The sequence below is a fragment of the Heptranchias perlo genome, chromosome 2 (assembly GCF_035084215.1).
Source record: "Heptranchias perlo isolate sHepPer1 chromosome 2, sHepPer1.hap1, whole genome shotgun sequence".
In the NCBI taxonomy this organism is placed as follows: domain Eukaryota; kingdom Metazoa; phylum Chordata; class Chondrichthyes; order Hexanchiformes; family Hexanchidae; genus Heptranchias; species Heptranchias perlo.
The window spans coordinates 113,335,833-113,355,893 of NC_090326.1; the positions used below are offsets into that span (position 1 = coordinate 113,335,833).

General features: G+C 41.2%; 1 protein-coding gene across 1 annotated transcript in view; it reads left to right on the forward strand.

Annotated features, from left to right (window-relative positions):
* Positions 1–19,826, forward strand: part of oxnad1 (oxidoreductase NAD-binding domain containing 1) — a 69,971-nt gene extending 50,145 nt beyond the window's left edge. The window contains exon 7 of the mRNA XM_068006010.1: positions 19,756–19,826. Within this exon, the coding sequence (XP_067862111.1) occupies positions 19,756–19,760 (5 nt within the window). The 3' untranslated portion in view covers positions 19,761–19,826. The remainder of the gene's footprint in view (positions 1–19,755) is intronic.
* The last annotated feature ends 235 nt before the right edge of the window (positions 19,827–20,061 follow it).

Sequence of the window (20,061 nt, forward strand, 5' to 3'; positions counted from 1 at the left end):
CTTCAATAATGAATATAGGTTACCAACATTGGAATTTAAAGGTGATGTTAGAGAATGACATGAAGATGAGGTTTCAGTATTATCCCTGTCCCTGTGTTTGACTTCCAAACACTTCCAAGATTTGACCTTTATTTGTTTTTTCCTGGATGGAGAGCACTTTGCTGCAGTATTTTTCTTCTAAACTAAGTTTTAAGTCTATCGTGTAATTGTGTAGCAATTAAAAGTAATGAAATCACACATCCTGTAATTGAGAAACAAGTCTGCTATCACGCTGTTACTAATTAATTTTTCATCACTTAATACAGATACCAATTTAACTCAGTTGACCCACATTACAAACCTCAATATATTAAAAAGAAAAGAAACATACATATCAAAACAGACAAAAGAAACTCGACGCAGGAATTTAGGAAGCCTTTTCATTCCAGTGATAGGATCTTCATTTGTATATGTGGAAGGAAAGTTCATATTCAGTGAGCAGCAGTGTGTCCTCTCATCATTCTGCTTTTTTAAATAAGCTGAACAGAACAAAACAAAGCTGATGATTACAATTCTGCATTGTATGCATTGCATCTACTGTCATGTTGCTGTATAAAATTAGTGATTACTATTAATGTAAATTTTAGAGGTATCCTGTTCCTGTGTAATAACTTTTTGCCACTATATTCACTGCAAAATTGCACACAATTCAGATAGGTAAGAATTTAAAATGGCAGCTCATGATTTCTGCCAGTTTTTAGTCTGTGATGTATATACACTGCCCTTAATACAGTGTGAAATGTTATTTTTACTTAAATTGCAAGCTATAACTGTTTTCAGCTTACAGATGGTGCAGGAATCATCATGAGTGTCACTGAGCTGCGTTTAGAATTTTTACTTGGCATAGTACATTATGTTAGCAGTAGGGATCAGGATCAACGTGTCCATAGTCAATGGTTGCTGGTGCACACTTCAATTCAAAAAATAGTACTTTATTCTACTTTGAATTATCTGCTGGCAGTGCAGTAGTAATGGTGGTAAGATTTATTACAGCAAGGATCTCCACCCAAGTCGAAATAGTTTTCGTTTTAGGTGAACATAATTAGATGTACAAATTGTACCATGCTGGAATATGTTGGATGTAGCCCTTAAATGATTCAATACATAACTATAATTAGATGCACACATTCACTGCACTGGAATGTCTTGAATGTTGCTATTACCGGCACCCTTGCTGATAATTAAAGCATAGTTCAAAAAGTATCAGGGAATATATGCAGTGAGTAGTTGAGTCATAAAGTTAACAGGGATCAAACCTAGGATCTTTCTTAAGTAATTTTAACTGTGGCAGCCATCAAGGCACTACAGTTGTCCTTGGCATCCCTAAATTAGAGAAGAGAAAATCAGCTGGGGTTCCTAACCCAAATCACTCTTCATCAACCATGATACTGGACCTTTGTGGATGATGGGTGAAGATGGTATTTAGATTGGTTGTGATGCCCTGATGTGGTTGAATGGTCTACCAACACTTGCAGTTAGAATCATAGAAAGGTTACAGCACGGAAGGAGGCCATTCAGCCCCATTGAGTCCGTACCGGCTCTATGCAAAAGCAATCTGGCTAGTCACACTCCCCTACCCTATTCCCATAGCCCTGCAAATTTTTTCCTTTCAAGTACTTATCCAGTTACCTTTTGAAGGCCATGTTTGAATCTGCCTCCACCACCCCCTCGGGCAGTGCATTCCAGATCCTAACCACTCGCTGTGTTTATATATTAAAAAAAAGTTTTTCCTGATGTCATCTTTTGGTTCTTTTGCCAATTACCTTAAATGTATGTCCTCTGGTTCTTGACCCTTCCGCCAATGGGAACAGTTTCTCTTTCTACTCTGTTTAGACCCTTCATGATTTTGAATACCTCTATCAAATCTCCTCGCAAACTTCTGTTCCAAGGAGAACAGCCCCAGCTTCTCCAGGCTAAAGCCACTCAACCCTGGAATCATTCCAGTAAATCTCTTCTGCATCCTCTCTAAGGCCTTCACATCTTTCCTAAAGTGCTGGACACAATACGCCAGTTGTGGCCGAGCCAGTGTTTTATAAAGGTTCATGGTGACTTCCTTGCTTTTGTGCTCTATGCCTCTATTTATAAAACCGGATGAACCACCCGGCATCAGACCACAAGGCACCGGACACGACACAGGCAAACCAAGCTCAGTCGACCCTGCAAAGTCTTCCTCACTCACATCTGCGGACTTGTGCCAAAATCGGGAGAGCTGTCCCACAGACTAGTGAAGCAACAGCATGACATAGCCATACTCAAAGAATCATACCTTTCAGCCAACGTCCCAGACTCTTCCATCACCATCCCTGGTTATGTCCTGTCCCACGGGCAGGACAGACCGACCAGAGGTGGTGGTACAGTGATATACAGTCAGGAGGGAGTGGCCCTGGAAGTCCTCAACATTGACTCTAGACCCCATGAAATCTCATGGCATCAGGTCAAACATGGGCAAGGAAACCTCCTGCTGATGAATCAGTCCTCCTCCATGTTGAACACCACTTGGAGGAAGCACTGAGGGTAGCAACGGCACGGAATGTACTCTGGGTGGGGGACTTCAATGTTCATCACCAAAAGTGGCTCGGTAGCACCACTACTGACCAAGTTGACCAAGTCCTGAAGGACATAGCTGCCAGACTGGGCCTGCGGCAGGTGGTGAGCAAACCAACACTAGGGGAAAAACTTACTTGACCTCGTCCTCACCAATCTACGTGTCACAGATGCATCCATCCATGATAGTATTGGTAGGAGTGACCACCGCACAGTCCTGCCACATCCAGTCGTGAATGGTGGTGGACAATTAAACAACTAATGGGAGGAGGAGGCTCTGTAAACATCCCCATCCTCAATGATGGCAGAGTCCAGCACGTGAGTGCAAAAAACAAGGCTGAAGCGTTTGCAACCATCTTCAGCCAGAAGGGCCGAGTGGATGATCCATCTCTGCCTCCTCCCGATATCCCCCCATCACAGAAGCCAGTCTTCAGCCAATTTGATTCTTGATATCACATGGAGTGAAACTGCTGAGTGCATTGGATACAGCAAAGGCTATGGGCCTGGACAACATCCCGGCTGTAGTGCTGAAGAATTGCGCTCCAGAACTAGCCGCGCCTCTAGCCAAACTGTTCCAGTACAGCTACAACACTGGCATCTACCAGATAATGTGGAAAATTTCCCAGGTATGTCCTGTCCACAAAAAGCAGGACAAATACAATCCGGCCAATTACTGCCCCATCAGTCTACTCTCAATCATCAGCAAAGTGATGGAAGGTGTCGTCGACAGTGCTATCAAGCGGCACTTATTCACCAATAACCTGCTCACCGATGCTCAGTTTGGGTTCTGCCAGGACCACTCAGCTCCAGACCTCATTACAGCCTTGGTCCAAACATGGACAAAAGAGCTGAATTCCAGAGGTGAGGTGAGAGTGACTGCACTTGACATCAAGACAGCATTTGACTGAGTGTGGCACCAAGGAGCCTTCGTAAAATTGAAGTCAATGGGAATCGGGGAAAACTCTCCAGTGGCTGGAGTCATACTTAGCACAAAGGAAGATGGTAGTGGTTGTTGGTGGCCAATCATCTCAACCCCGGGACATTGCTGCAGGAGTTCCTCAGGGCAGTGTCCATCTTCAACTGCTTCATCAAAGACCTTCCCTCCATCATAAGGTCAGAAATGGGGATGTTCGCTGATGATTGCACAGTGTTCAGTTCCATTCGCAACCCCTCAAATAATGAAGCAGTCCGTGCCCACATGCAGCAAGACCTGGACAACATCTAGGCTTGGGCTGGTAAATGGCAAGTAACATTCGTGCCAGGCAATGACCATCTCCAACAAGAGAGTCTAACCACCTCCCCTTGACATTCAACGGCATTATCATCGCCGAATCCCCCACCATCAACATCCTGGGAGTCACTATTGACCAGAAACTTAACTGGACCAGCCACATAAATACTGTGGCTACAAGAGCAGGTCAGAGGCTGGGTATTCTGTGGCGAGTGACTCACCTCCTGACTCCCCAAAGCCTTTTCACCATTTACAAGACACAAGTCAGGAGTGTGATGGAATACTCTCTACTTTCCTGGATGAGTGTAGTTCCAACAACCCTCAAGAAGCTCGACACTATCCAGGACAAAGCAGCCCACTTGATTGGCACCCCATCCACCCTAAACATTCACTCCCTTCACCAGCGCACAGTGGCTGCAGTGTGTACCATCCACAGGATGCACTGCAGCAGCTCGCCAAGGCTTATTCGACAGCACCTCCCAAACCCGCGACCTCTACCACCTAGAAGAACAAGGGCAGCGGGCACATGGGAACAACACCACCTGCACGTTCCCTCCAAGTCACACACCATCCCGACTTGGAAATATATCGCCGTTCCTTCATCATCGCTGAGTCAAAGTCCTGGAACTCCCTTCCTAACAGCACTGTGGGAGAACCTCCACCTCACCGACTGCAGCGATTCAAGAAGGTGGCTCACCACCACCTTCTCGAGGGCAATTAGGGATGGGCAATAAATGCCGGCCTCGCCAGCGACGCCCACATCCCATGAACGAGTTTTTAAAAAAATGTTAAAGCCCAGGATTCTGTATGCTTTTTTAACCGCTTTCTCGACCTGCCCTTCCACCTTCTACACTTTGTGCACATATACCCCCCGCTCTTTGTTCCTGTACCCCTTTTATAGTTGTGCCCTCTACTTTATGTTGCCTCCTCATTCTTCCTACCGAAATGTATCACTTCACATTTTTCTGTGTTAAATTTCATTCTGCCACGTGCCACCAGCCTGTCTATATCCTCTTGAAGTCTATCACTATCCTCCTCACTGTTTACTATCCTTCCAAGTTTTGTGTCACCTGCAAATTTTGAAATAGTACCCTATATACCAAAGTCCAAGTCATTAATATATATTAAGAAACGCAGTGGTCGCAGCACTGACCCCTGAGGAACACCACTGTACACCTTCCTCCAATCCGAAAAACAACCGTTCACCACTACTATCTGTTTCCTGTCCCTTAGCCAATTCTGTATCCATGTTGCTACTGCCCCCTTTATTCCTTGGGCCGCAATCTTGATGATAAGCCTACCATGCAGCACTTTATCAAATGCTTTTTGAAAGTCCATGTACACCACATCAACTGCATTGCCCTCATCTACCCTCTCTGTTATCTCATGAAAAAACTCTATCAGGTTAGTTAAACGCGATTCGCCTTTAACAAATCTGTGCTGGCTTTCCCTAATCAATCCACACTCATCCAAGTGACTGTTAATTCTGTCCCGGATTATCGTTTCTAAAAGTTTCCCCACCACTGAGCTTAAACTGACTGGCCTATAGTTGTTGGGTTTATCCTTACACCCTTTTTTGAACAAGGGTGTAACATTTGCAATTCTCCAGTCCTCTGGCACCACTCCTGTATCTATGGATGTTTGGAAGATTATGGCCAGTACCTCTGCAATTTCCACCCTTCCCTCAGCAACCTAGAATGCAACCAGATTTGGGTGACTTGTCTACTTTAAGTACAGCTAGCCTTTCTAGTACCTCTTCTTTATCAATTTTTAGCCCATCCATTATCTGAACTATATCTTCCTTTACTGAGACTCTGGCAATATTACCTTCCTTGGTAAATACAGATGCAAAGTACTCATTTAGTACCTCGGCCATCCCCTCTGCCTCCATGAGTAGATCTCCTTTTATGGTACCTAATCGGCCCCATCCCTCCTCTTACTACCTGTTTACTGTTTACATGACTGTAGAAGACTTTTGGATTCCCTCTTATGTTGGCCGCCAGTCTATTCTCATACTCTCTTTGCCCATCTTATTTCCTTTTACACTTACCCTTTGAACTTTCTATATCCTGCCTGGTTCTCACTTGTGTTATCAATCTGACAGCTGTTATAAGCTACTTTTTTCCATTTCATCTTACTCACTATGTCTTTTGTCATTCAGGGAGCTCTGGCTTTAGTTGCCCTACCTTTCTCCCTTGTGGGAATATACCTAGACTGTACCCGAACCATGTCCTCTTCAAAGGCCGTCCACTGATCAATTAGTTTTGCCTGCCAATTTTGATTCTAATCTATCTGGGCCAGATCTGTTCTCATCCCACTGAAATTGGCCCTCCTCCAATTGAGTTTTTTTTCTTTAGAATGGTCCGTGCCCTTTTCCATAGCTATTCTAAACCTTATGATGCTATGATCGCTGCTCGCTAAATGCTCCCCCACTGACACTTGCTCCACTTGGCCCGCCTCATTCCCTAGAACCAAGTCCAGCAATGCCTCCTTCCTTGTTGAACCGGAAACGTACTGGTCAAGAAAGTTATCCTGAACACATTTTAAAAATTCCTCCCCCCTCTTTGCCCCTTATTGTTATCCCAGTCTATATTAGGATAGTTGAAGTCCCCAGTTATCAATATAGCTTTTGCATCCCTCTGTAATGTCCCTGCAAATTTGCTCCTCTGTATCCTTCCCACTAGTTGGTGACCTATAAAATACACCCAGTAGTGCAATGGCACCTTTTTTATTTCTTAACTCTAACCAAATAGATTCTGTCCTTGACCCCTCCAAGACATCCTCTCTCTCCTGTGCTGCAATATTCTCCTTAATCAATACTACCCCCCCCCCCCCCCCCCCACTTTCCTTCCCTATCTTTCCTGAACACATTATATCTGGTTGAGGCTTGCACATGAATAATGACCACTTGGGTAAGCTGTGGAACTGCACCATAATGAGGCATTAATGCTTTCATGAGGGCATGGAGAAATTCATGAGAAAGATAAATTGAGTTGCCTGGCTTAACTGGTCTTTCACTTTTAACTGTTAATGTTAGAATTTGTTGGTATTAAGAGCCAGAAAAGTTAGCAATATACTTTTTTGTTGTCTATTATAAATCCTACATTTTTATTTATGATGCAGATGATCCACATTGTTCCCTAACCTCATAATTAATGGTGTTGTGTTTTCAATACATGGCTATTACACAGGGATTGTTTTGGAAAGGAACTATGGGCCCTAGGTTAATAGGTACTAACGCACTTAGTGGTACCAATGCATATTTGAAATTTCTTTATCTGAATGCACGTAGCATTCGTAACAAAATGGACGAGTTAACGGCACAAAAGCTATGTATGGGTATGATCTTGTGGCCATTACAGAAACATGGCTGCAGGGTGACAACGACTGGGAATTAAATATGCCAGGGTATTTATCAATCAGGAAGGACAGGCAGGAAGGAAGGGGAGGTGGGGTGGCTATGTTAATAAAGGAAGGAATCACTGTAATACAGAGAAATGATATTGGGACAAAGGATCAGGATAATGAAACAGTTTGGGTAGAGATAAGGAATAATAAGGGGAAAAAAACACTCGTGGGCGTAGTATATAGGCCTCCTAATAGTTGCAACTCTGCTGGAAGAAGTATTAATCAGGAAATAGTCGGGGCATGTAATAAGGAAACAGCTATAATTATGGGGGATTTTAACTGTCATATTAACTGGACAAATCAAATTGGGCAGGGCAGCCTTGAGGAAGAGTTTATTGAGTGTATTAGGGATGGATTTCTTGAGCAGTATGTAACTGATCCTACAAGGGGACAAGCAACCTTGGACCTGGTCCTGTGTAATGAGCCAGGATTAATTAATAATGTCCTAGTTAAGGATCCCCTTGGAATGAGTGACCATAACATGGTTACATTCCATATCCAATTAGAGGGTGAGAAGGTTGGTTCTCAAACAAGCATACTGAGCTTGAATAAAGGAGACTATGATGGTATGAGAGCGGAATTGATTAAAGTGGACTGGGAAAATAGATTAAAGGGTAAGACGGTACATGAGCAGTGGTGTTCATTTAAGGAGTTATTTTACAACTTTCAAAAAAAAAAATATTCCACTGAGGAAAAAAGGGTGTAAAAGAAATGACAGCCATCCGTGGCTAAGTAAAGAAATTAAGGATTGTATCCGACTAAAAACAAGGACATATAAGGTAGCCAAACTTAGTGTGAGGTTAGAAGATTGGGAAGTCTTCAAAAGACAGCAAAAAGTAACTAAAGGATTGATTAAGAAAGGGAAGATAGATTATGAAAATAAATTAGCAAAAAATATAAAAACAGATAGCAAGAGTTTCTATAGTTATATAAAAATAAAAAGGGTGGCTGAGGCAAACGTAGGTCCCTTAGAGGATGAGACCGGGAAATTAATGGTGGGAAACATGGATATGGCAAAAATGCTGAACAAATATTTTGTTTCAGTCTTTATGGTAGAGGACACTAAGAATATCCCAACACTGGACAAACAGGGGGCTCTAGGGGGGGAGGAGCTAAATACGATTAAAATCACTAAGGAATTGGTAATCAGTAAATTAATGGGACTCAAGGCGGATAAATCCCCTGGACCTGATGGCTTACATCCCAGGGTCTTGAGGGAAGTGGCAGTAGGGATTGTGGATGCTTTGGTAATAATTTTCCAAAATTCTCTGGACTCGGCAAAGGTCCCGGCAGATTGGAAAACTGCTAATGTAACACCCTTATTTAAAAAGGGTAGTAGGCAGAAGGCTGGAAATTATAGACCAGTTAGCCTAACATCTGTGGTGGGTAAAATTTTGGAGTCTATTATTAAGGAGACAGTAGCAGAACATTTGGATAAACATAATTTAATAGGACAAAGTCAGCATAGCTTTACGAAGGGGAAGTCATGTCTGACAAAGTTGCTTGAGTTCTTTGAGGACATAACGTACAGGGTGGATAAAGGGGAACCAGTGGACGTAGTGTATTTGGACTTCCAGAAGGCATTCGACAAGGTGCCACATAAAAGATTATTGCTCAAGATAAAGAATCACTGGATTGGGGGTAATATTCTGGCATGGGTGGAGGATTGGTTATCCAACAGGAAGCAGAGAGTTGGGATAAATGGTTCATTCTCGGACTGGCAACCAGTAGCCAGTGGTGTTCCGCAGGGGTCGGTGCTGGGTCCCCAACTCTTTACAATCTATATTAACGATTTGGAGGAGGGGACCAAGTGTAACATATCAAAGTTTGCAGATGATACAAAGATGGGAGGGAAAGTGGAGAGTGAGGAGGACATAAAAAACCTACAGGGGGATATAGACAGGCTGGGTGAGTGGGCGGAGATTTGGCAGATGCAATACAATATTGGAAAATGTGAGGTTATGCACTTTGGCAGGAAAAATCGGAGAGCAAGTTATTATCTTAATGGCAAGAAACTGGAAAGTACTGCAGTACAAAGGGATCTGGGGGTCCTAGTGCAAGAAAATCAAAAAGTTAGTATGCAGGTGCAGCAGGTGATCAAGAAGGCCAACGGAATGTTGGCTTTTATTGCTAGGGGGATCGAATATAACAACAGGGAGGTATTGCTGCAGTTATATAAGGTATTGGAATACTGCATACAGTTTTGGTCTCCATACTTGAGAAAAGACATACTTGCTCTCGAGGCAGTACAAAGAAGGTTCACTCGGTTAATCCCGGAAATGAGGGGGTGGACATATGAGGAGAGGTTGAGTAGATTGGGACTCTACTCATTGGAGTTCAGAAGAATGAGAGGCAATCTTATTGAAACATATAAGATTGTGAAGGGGCTTGATCATGTGGATGCGGTAAGGATGTTCCCAAGGATGGGTGAAACTAGAACGAGGGGGCATAATCTTAGAATAAGGGGCTGCTCTTTCAAAACTGAGATGAGGAGAAACTTCTTCACTCAGAGGGTAGTAGGTCTGTGGAATTTGCTGCCCCAGGAAGCTGTGGAAGCGACATCATTAAATAAATTTAAAACAGAAATAGACAGTTTCCTGGAAGTAAAGGGAATTAGGGATTACGGGGAGCGGGCAGGAAATTGGACATGAATTTAGATTTGAGGTTAGGATCAGATGAGCCATGATCTTATTGAATGGCGGAGCAGGCTCGAGGGGCCGATTGGCCTACTCCTGCTCCTATTTCTTATGTTCTTATGTTCTTATTAGTTGCCTTCAGCTACTTACTTGCAGCATGCACTTTTCAGATTCACTGCTTTTTAAGTTAATGTTGGAGGTATGTAAATCCATCCAGTAGGCAGTTAGTTTAAAAGTGTTTAAATTCCCTTCTCTAATAAACAGATCTAACAAAGCCACATGACCTATGCAAATAAGGTTCTTGCTAGAATGAAAATATCAGAAAAATTAAAGGCTAAAGATGGCAGCTCCCCTGCATCATCTTCCTCTGTCACGAGCAGAGGGATTGCTAACTCATACAACTCATATTTTTATCCATGCATGGCTCGCCCAAGCTGTCAAAAACAAGGAATCTAGTACAAAGCGTCAAGGAAAACAGTCATCTGCATATCAGGGGTAGTGAATACATGCAACCCTTCCTGATGAATCATGATGCATCATTGAGGTTTGAGCACTTATTTTCTGCTGCATAGTTTTCTGTCTGAATGTTATTTTAAATCAAATAACCATGTTGACTTAAGTCAATCAGCAGCAATTAAACTTCTAACAGTTGTACAATGGGTGTAAAATATTGAAAAATGGCAGATTGACTAAAGTTAATGCAGTTCTTAGCTAATAATTGACTCTCTTAATTTTCTTCTTACAATCACAATTATTTAACTAACAGGATGACTGCTGAAAGAATCTTGACTTTTAAAGTAGATTCAGCATTAAAAATTGTAGAAGTCTGAGTATATTGAACTTAAAATGAGGCAAGCAATACAAAAAACATAAAATTACCTGATTTGATTAAACAAAATTAATAGATTAGGCAACTATTCTGATACACAAGGAACTAAATATACAAAAACTGAAAAAGTGCCAGTTTTATCATACAGCACCTTCTACAACAACAAATTGCATTTAAATAGCACCTTTAATGTAGGAAAAAGTCCCAAGGCGCTTCACAGGAGCATGACAAGACAAAAATTGACACCGTGCCAAAGAAAGATAATAGGAGGGGTGACTAAAAGCTTGGTCAAACGGGTAGGTTTAAAGGAGGAAAGAGAGGTGGAAAGGTTTAGGGAGGGAATTCCAGAACTTAGGGCCTAGATGGGTGAAGGCACGGCCACCAATGGTGGGGTGAACAGTGGGGGATGAATGAGAGGACATAATTCGAGGTACGGCGAGTTCTGTTGTAGGGCTGGTGGCGGTTACAGAGATAGAGGAGGGTGAGGCCATGGAGGGATTTGAACACACTGATGAGAATTTTAAATTTGAGGTGTTAATGGATCGGGAGCCAGTGTAGATCAGCAAGCACAGGCATGGTGGGTGAGTAGGACTTGGTGCCGGTTAGGATATGGGCAGCAGAGTTTTCGATGAGCTCAGGTTTGTGGAGGGTGGAAGATGGGAGGCTGACTAGGAGAGTATTGGAATAGTCATGTCTGGAGGTTTTTTTAAAAAAAAAGCATTAATAAGGATTTCAGTTGCAGATGGACTGAGGGAGGGGTGGAAATGGACGATTATTATGGAGGTGAAAGTAAGCATTCTTGTGATGGAAACGCTATGAGGTCAGAAGCTCAGCTCAGGATCAAATAGGATGCCAAGGTTGCAAACGGTCTGGGTCAAACTGAGACAGTGGCCCAGTAGAGGAATGGAATCATTGGGAAAGGAATGGAGTTTGTGGTAGGGGCCGAAAATGTCGGACAAACAGACTGACAATGCAGAGGTGGTGGTGAGGTAGAGCTGGATGTCGTCAGCATACATGTGGAACCTGTCTTCGGATTATGTCGGCGAGGGGCAGCATGTGAGTGAGAAATAGGGGGCCAATAATGAATCTTATGGGGACTCCAGATGGAACAATGCGGGAGTGGGAAGGGAAGCCAATGCATGAGATTCACTGGCTACAACTGGATAGGCAAGAGTGGAGCCAGGTGAGGGCAATCCCACAAAATGGAAGATAACTGTTACTTAGAACTGGCTGGGTATTTTTGAATGAGTTTGATTGAGGCTGTAGATGCATTCCATTTGAATGGAGGACAAGAAGTTTTAGTTTTTAATCTGTATTAGGAAATTGTATATTTCAACCTACTGCAAAAAGGGAAAATATATATATTTTTTAATTTTTGACACTTTTTGTGGGCCTTCTCCTTCTCTTAGCTATATTCATGTTCTTTTAATGTCCTTCCATTGCCTCATTGCAAGATGATCTTTTACATCATCTAACAGTTCCCCACTTTTCTATTACACTGTTTGCAGGTCATTTAACCTATTAACTTCGCCTCTCTGATCTGCTGTTTCTTTGTCCCTCTTTTTTTCAATTATACTGAAATGCTTGCTTATCTTTAGTTTTCAATTCTCTTTACAGATGCTGACAGACATGCTGTGTTCTTCTAGTACTTGCTGGTTTTGATGCAGCTAGCTACAATTTGGCTTAATGGGCCAGGATTTGCTGTCAAAATAATGGCAGGGCTAATTTATGGTTAAATGGTACAGCAACATCAGGCGAGGAGCAGATACATAGTTAAATGTGAATGACCAAAAGTTACTGTCCGAGTTGTGCCGCTCCATGCTTAGCTTCGCAAAAACAGCATCTCGCCACTAGCCTTCCTTTTTTTTAGGAAGTTGCTGTATTTGCCCATTAAACTCGCCACAAAGTTAAGTCTTTACATTACAGGCATAAGTACCCTTTTGACAATGTGATAAATGCTCATGACTGCCAATCAATCTCCCTGGCACTGAAAATTAACAATACAAGTGTGGAGTCATGTTTTGGGGAGATTTTAAAAATATAAAATTTAAAATTTAATTTTTCTTTTCTGCCTTTTTCTCTCAATCCAGTCTTTCTTTCCCTCTATTTCTCTTTCTGTACCTGATTTGAATTGAATTTATCCCCTTTAATTCACCCTCCTTCTCACTCCCTCTGCTGTTTATTTCCCAATCCTTAAATCTCATTGGTTAAGGAGATACCCTATTGGTTGTCCAGTTCACTCAAGTCTCAGATGTCCTTTTTACCTTCGCTGTGCTGTTATCAGCTTGCACTTTCAGCAGCTTTGTGGGCAAAAGTTCTTTGAGCTGAAGGGTGCAGGGATAAGTCTAACTAATGGCATATGCCATTAGATGCCCTGATACAGCAAATTCTGGTCCAATATGTTTCATCTGGTTAACCAGGTTGGTTGACTTGTATTACTGGGGAATGAAATCACTGTTTCTGATAGTGATCTTAAAAAATGTTGTATTACTTTTTGCCTATAGTACAAAAAGTACTTAGAGCTGGGAAGGTTTAGCTGAGTACTGTCTTGCTAAAGCAAAGTTATTTGTTGTGCACAGGCAAATACATAGCTACTGTCAGCAAAAGCTGTGCTCATTTGAAGTCAGTCAAAACCATGAAACAGTGCAGTTACTGGTAGTCATTACCATGTAGAATAAATACAGATAAAAATACAAATGCTTTGTTTTAATAACAAGGAAAGTAATATAGCTTGTCTGGCACCAACTAATTTAGATTAATTGCAGGCAGCATTGTTGTATAGTACATTGGTGTCATTCAGTAGGACCTAGGTTTACAGCAGCTCTCAGCTGTACTATTGAACCAAAGGAGAGAGAATTGAACCAAAGGAGAGAGAATCAGGAGATGAACTAACCTAAACCCATCCTCATACATCTTATGGTGACTGGTTTTACTTGCTAGTTAGACTGAAAATTGGCTTAGCAATAGGAAGTGGACAGCAAAGCTCCCTGATGATTCAGTGAGTCGCTGAGCCAAACAGACCAGAAAGGTCCATGGTTTGATCCCCAATTTCTGCTGAGGTATCCCATCTCTGCTGCGTCTACATGGGAGCACCATAGTAGGACGGCAGGATCAGGCTTGGCTGTGCTTAAAACCGACAAAAGGGGGAGAAAATTCAAGCACAGTTGCATTCCTGGCTATTGGCTTCAGCACCTTTTGGCTGCTGCTGGAGATCCGGAAAACCCACCCTACAATATCAACCGGTTAGCCTGCCTTCCTTCCATTGATAGGCCAGAGCATTAGAAGTTTTTTAAAATTGGAAACTAGCTGCACTGAAATACTTTGCTGATTTATGTAGCTCATAAAACATGTGCATGGAAATGAAAAGCAATGTGTTCAAGCTAAAAAAAAATCATACAACAGATTTTTCAAATTACTTTTTCCATACAAGTCTTTTACTAAATTGAAAGAAGCCCCTCCACCTCCTCCCTTCCCAAACCATCCATCCAGGTGAAACAGTGGTTTACTTGTACTTCTTTCAATTTAATATACTGTATCTGCTGCACACAATGTGGTCTCCTCTACATTGGGGAGACCAAATACAGATTGGGTGATCGCTTTGCTGAACACCTCCACTCAATCAGCAAGCGTGACCCTGACCTGTCGGTCACTTGCAATTTTAATTCCCCTTTCCACTCCTACTCTGACCTCTGCCTCTTACACTGTCCAATGAAGCTCAACGTAAGCTCGAGGTACAGCACCTCATCTTTCGTTTAGGCACTTTACGACCTTTTGGATTCTACATTGATTTCAATAACTTCAGATCATAACCACTGCTCCCATTTTTTTTGGTCAGCTAGTGCTGGTAATGGTCCTGCTGCTGCCATTTACAGCTACTCCTGATCAATCTTCTGTTTCTTAATCTGTCCTGTTATCAACTTCCTTGCTTTGCACCATCATCCCTTTTGTCATTTCATCACTCTTGCCCTCTAGCCAATCACAGACCTGCCCTTTTGTTCTTTCCTCCCCTCCCTCCCCCACCCTCCCCCCTTTCCCTGGCTCCGTACTTGCTCAAAAACTTTTAACATCTTCCCGTTCTGACGAAAAGTCTTCAACCTGAAACGTTAACTCTGTTTCTTTCTCCACAGATGCTGCCTCACTTGCTGAGCTTCTCCAGCATTTTCTGTTTTTATCCAATAAATAGATATTGTTTATATCTGTTGTATACAGGTTATGTTGGTGAATAAATTAATTAATGGGAATTAAACCACTTGTATTACCATTCACTGATATAATTCACTGACACTTATGATGTTTGAGTTATGCACAGGAGCCACTTTGCAATTTATTTTCTAGAAACCACCAAACCTCACATATATCTATCGACACCAGATAATAAGAAATCTTTATTCATGGAAATTAATTTGCGCATAGTTAAGTTGTTTTCAGGTACTATGGGTTTTGGAGAATATCGACTGAAGTGGGCTACTGTGTTGCAGTTTGTCTGTTAAGCTATATTCAATACAAAATTGTATTTACTTCAGCGAAAGATGTGTTGTCTTATTATAGGAGAACAGCTAATCCAAAATCAAATCAGACTGTTGTATCTGCCATAGCTACAGTTCATTAATTAGCACAAAATGGGAATGGCATTCAAAATGTCAGAAATAATCAGCGATTCCAGAAGATTAGTTGATTATTTTTGACACATAAAACGGTGAATATATTACCCTGTGTAGGTCTTCCTAACATAGCAATCATAATTTTGTTAGAGAAATTTGTCATGGACTAATGTAGAATTATTGTGCTAATCTTGCCTATCAAGAATGCCCTTTCTGTCATCTTGGATATTTTCCTCCAAATATTCTTTAGTCTCTAATATATAAGCAAAACATCTTTTTTAATTAAAAATCCATAGTTGCACTTCATCTGTTTTTGTAAGTTTCTTCTTAAATGGTAGTCTTTGCACTCAGATACATTTAAGTGTTGTATGTACATGTCATGTAATCAAACTAGAGGGGGTAGCTATAGTTGCATGTGTTTTATTTGGAATACCCCGATGGCTCAGGTAGCATATCCAGTGAACAGCTGAGCAAAAAGGTCCAGGGAGGTCCCTAGTTACATCTCTGCTATGTGCTGAGTTAGCTGATCTCAGCCAGGGTAGTGATAGAGATGCTAGAATTGGCCTCAGTGCTAGCATTCTCATTCCTGATCACTATCTTACAACCCCAGCTGGAAGCGCATGCTGTGGGCATTGACTGATGTGGGATTGAACCTTGGGGTGAACAGTCTGTTAACATGAACTGTCAAGGGTCACAAATGAATAATGGCTAACAGAAGGTGCCTAGCTTGGACTGTTGCCAACAAGGAGTCAGGATGGAGGAGATGGGAGAAAATTGGCAATTTATTTCACTACTGAGTAATTTATTTATCTGTAATTTTTCTAGTTGTCTCAGTCTCCTTATTTTTGTCTTCAGTGTCTTCCTTGCTAAACTTGTATACAAGGCTTTTGGGTGAGGTGGGGAACATATAGATTGTGATGCACAAGGCATCGCAGTTGTGTGGGACAGGCTGGATGGACCAGTGGGCCTGTTCAAATGTTTGTAAACTTTGAAATTTTAGATGTGGCCTCCACGCACTAGACTTAACATAAAATAAGACTCCACATAGGTACATGGGCTGGTTTAATAAAATTTTCTGCTGAAACAGTAGGAAACAGAAAAGCATATTAGGGCAATGGTGCCCTCCTGCAACACTGGACAAGAACTTCAGCAAATAAATCTCCACCATTTACCAATGTACGTGCTTTAAAATTTGCAACAAGGTTTATCTGAAATAGCTTCGGAATTTATTAATTGACTCCCGGCATAGATGAAATGGTCCAGAACTAATCTTTCTGGCAGTCAGGAAGTTAAAAAGTCTAGACTAGAGCTGAATATATGTCACCTAGTGGACATATTTACCAACCACATTACAACAAACAAACTTCCCCTACCCACCAACAGAACCCCTTCCCTTGGTGTAACTATAACTATTTCTAAAATATTCGGTGTGATTTAATGCTCTTTTCTCTTGGGGTGCCAACTGTGAATCTGAACTTCTGCTTTCATTTAAATGCTGCATATGTGTCCACTCAATAGGTATGTATTTATCAGGTATTCCTGTGATTTAAGGCCCTGTACATTCAAATCACACAAAGCAGTATTCAAAAACCTGTTTGTCAATCTTTTATATTAAGCCATAGTTCTTATTTATAGCAAAATTACCTGATTTGAATACTGTAATGTGCATGTTAATAAAAAAAAATTAAAATTGATTCTTGCTGAACTCCCGAGGTGACTGTGGATTGGGAAGAGAAGCCATTCGTAGAGATGCTCCACCTACAATCCAATACAGGGATTTTCAGCTCTGCACTTGGTGGGCAGGGAGTCCATGAGTTCAGGAACTTACAAAATTGCTGTCCCCGTGCGCCCCTCCCCCCACCCTGTACAATTGCTACCAGCATAAGCAATTACATTGGCACCAAATCCCATACTAATTATACTTTAACTGAAATGGTGTGAGGACTGAAGATAAATCAACACAACAGGATATCCAGCTGTGGGCACGTTCGGACACTTGTGGTTATAAAAATAACTTCCAACAAATGGGCTGTAGTAGTGTGTTGCCATTTTGAAACTTAATTTTTGCCAAATCTTTTGCTGTGAAGTAAATAGTTAGGTTATTCTGACCCGAAACAGTCCAAATTACCACTAGAAATAAATCAATAAGGCTAAAGCAAAAGAATAATTAATAGGTTGCTGAGATGTGGAATCCATGTTGTGACTGAGCATAGAATGCTAGCAGGAAGCCATGAAGAACTTGTGACATATTGTCATCAAAGATATTAAAGCCAAGTTATTGTGAAAAATACCATTTTAGATGTTATTTGTGGTTACTGTTTTCTAACCACATTGACAAACATCTGAAGTAACAGATTAAAATATGAAAGTAAGACAGACTTGAACCTTGACTCCATCTACTTCCCTTATCTGCAGAATGTATTAGATGCATTTTCCAGATAAATGTGAACAGATGCTTTAAGTAGCTGAGAATGTAAGCAGGGGAGGGGTTGGGGGGATCTTCTAGCATAGGAAACTGAAATACAACATCTCAAGTAGTGCCAGAAATGCACAGCCGATCTAGTTGCATCTGAAAATAGAAAATTATATAGGTTAACAACCTGGGTGTTCTGACAGAGTTAATAGCCAAAATATTAAGCTATCCTTTCTCTTTACAGATGCTGATCAACCTGTTCAATAATTCCAGCACTTTCTGTTTTTATTTCAGATTTATAGTATTTACAGTTTGTTTTTATCTTTAGTGAAGTATGTAAGTAAAACAAATCTTTAAAATGGTTTTTAATAAAACTATCAAATTTCTTGTGATACAGTAGTCCAAAGGATATATGGTTTCATAACAATAGGAGTGTTATGCCATGTAATGAATGATGAGTTACATAATATAGCAGATCACCCTTAATATTACACAGTAAGTTGGAGGATACACTTTTATACTGATCTGTATTTGTAATAATATCATATACCAGATCTGCAGTAAAAAGAAAGCTTTTTTGTTCCAGTTGACTTTTATAGATCCCTAGGGAGACTGGCCATGTAGATATTGGCGAGAGGTCATGCCAGTTATGTGCATGAAGAGAAGGGGACACATTTGCCATTAAAATCACAAATTCCTGAGTAAATAAGAGTTTTAACAAATCTGTGGAACAAAATTAACATACTGCAAGCATGAACTACAGACTGACTGATATTACTGACATCCCCTCTGGCAGCCTGGAAGGGACCAAAGGCAAAGAAGATGAGGGTTGCAATGACCTTGACTGCAACAGGTAATGCTTTAGCAGTTGTTTGCAGGTCTTGTTCTAGGAGGCAACGTAACTCTGTCACAGTCTCCCTAGAGAAGCAAAACCTTATGTACTGCTTCCCAGATAAGTGCAGATATGTGGTCCTGGGCCTATAATCTCTTTTGGGAGGGTAAGGATTGCTTCTATTTGCTCTCCCTTCAGCTGCAGCTCTGATTGCTCCTTCCTCTTGTGCTTGATCCTCTTCATCTTCATCTTCCTCCTCCTACTCTTCCTCTTCGTCTTGACAAAGTGGGATTGCCAAAAGAATAAAGTGTGATATCAGAAGCCCCTTAAGAGTTCAGAACGTTCCACAGCAACAACGAGTACTTTGATATCATCGTAAATAGCAAAAGAAACACTACATAATACAGGTAAAATGTCACCCAACCCATTCTTCAGTTTTACCTGATAGCAACTGAGGATCCCTTTAAATATCACTGGAAATGGCCACCTCCTAACTTGTAGGGTCCAAGTTTGTGAGCGGGAGCAGGAACTGGCGGTAACAACATGGACAGAGACGAAATTGGTGTCGGGGATCGTAACTACATCCCACGACCCTGGTTTACATATATTAATCATTTCGGCAGGAGGTCTACCCGCCTGGATTGAGGGCAGCCCGAAAAGTAGAATGGGCCGAAACCAAGCGGTACGTCAGCGCTTCAGTTCAACGCTATTTGTGTCCTGCTCCTGCCCTATTTTTAAGTTCAAATGAGGCAGTAGGGACACAAAAATTGCTCCCATAGTATAATTTTAGGCTGGGACATGATTACTGGGGGAGCAGTGGCTTTTAATTTCTTATGAAAGAAGCCGATACCGTTCTATAACTCGAAAAAACACTTGTCACACCTACATCCACTGGTATACTTATCATCTTTTGTAACCTCAGCTTTAAAAATGATGAGATGAAAATACAATGTTTGTGTGTGTATATAAAATAAAAGTCACTCATTTATGGTTTTAACAATAATGGACTAGTAAAAATCACAGAATAGAATTTAGTACAAATGGAATGTAAATCCTATTATAAAACAATGTTTTCTCTGTCTCACTATTAGCAATGCCATTGGAGATCTACTTGTGTCATTTATATAATTGTTTAGCCATCTGGGTTAGAAATCAAGATGACAGTCGCAATCGGTTTGAAAAAAAAATGATTGGTTCAATTTCTGGTGGTTCCTGTTTCCAGATTGACAGCTTTGAAAACAATCCATTGAGCAAGATTCTCGAGGGAGAGCGTGGAGGGCCTAGAGACCATTGGTATGTAGGATATTTGTGTGGATTGATATCTTGATAGGATTTAAGAAGGATGAAAGACAGATGAGGTCACTATTGATATCGATGCTCCCTTTTAATTATGTTATGTTCCATGGCTATTTGAGTAAAATGATTTGCTACTACTGTTTTGCTAGATAATAATTGGACTTTTCCTGCAGTTAAACTAAAGATTTTAGGACCCAAAGTACTTTTCATATAGGAAATATATGTAACAGCT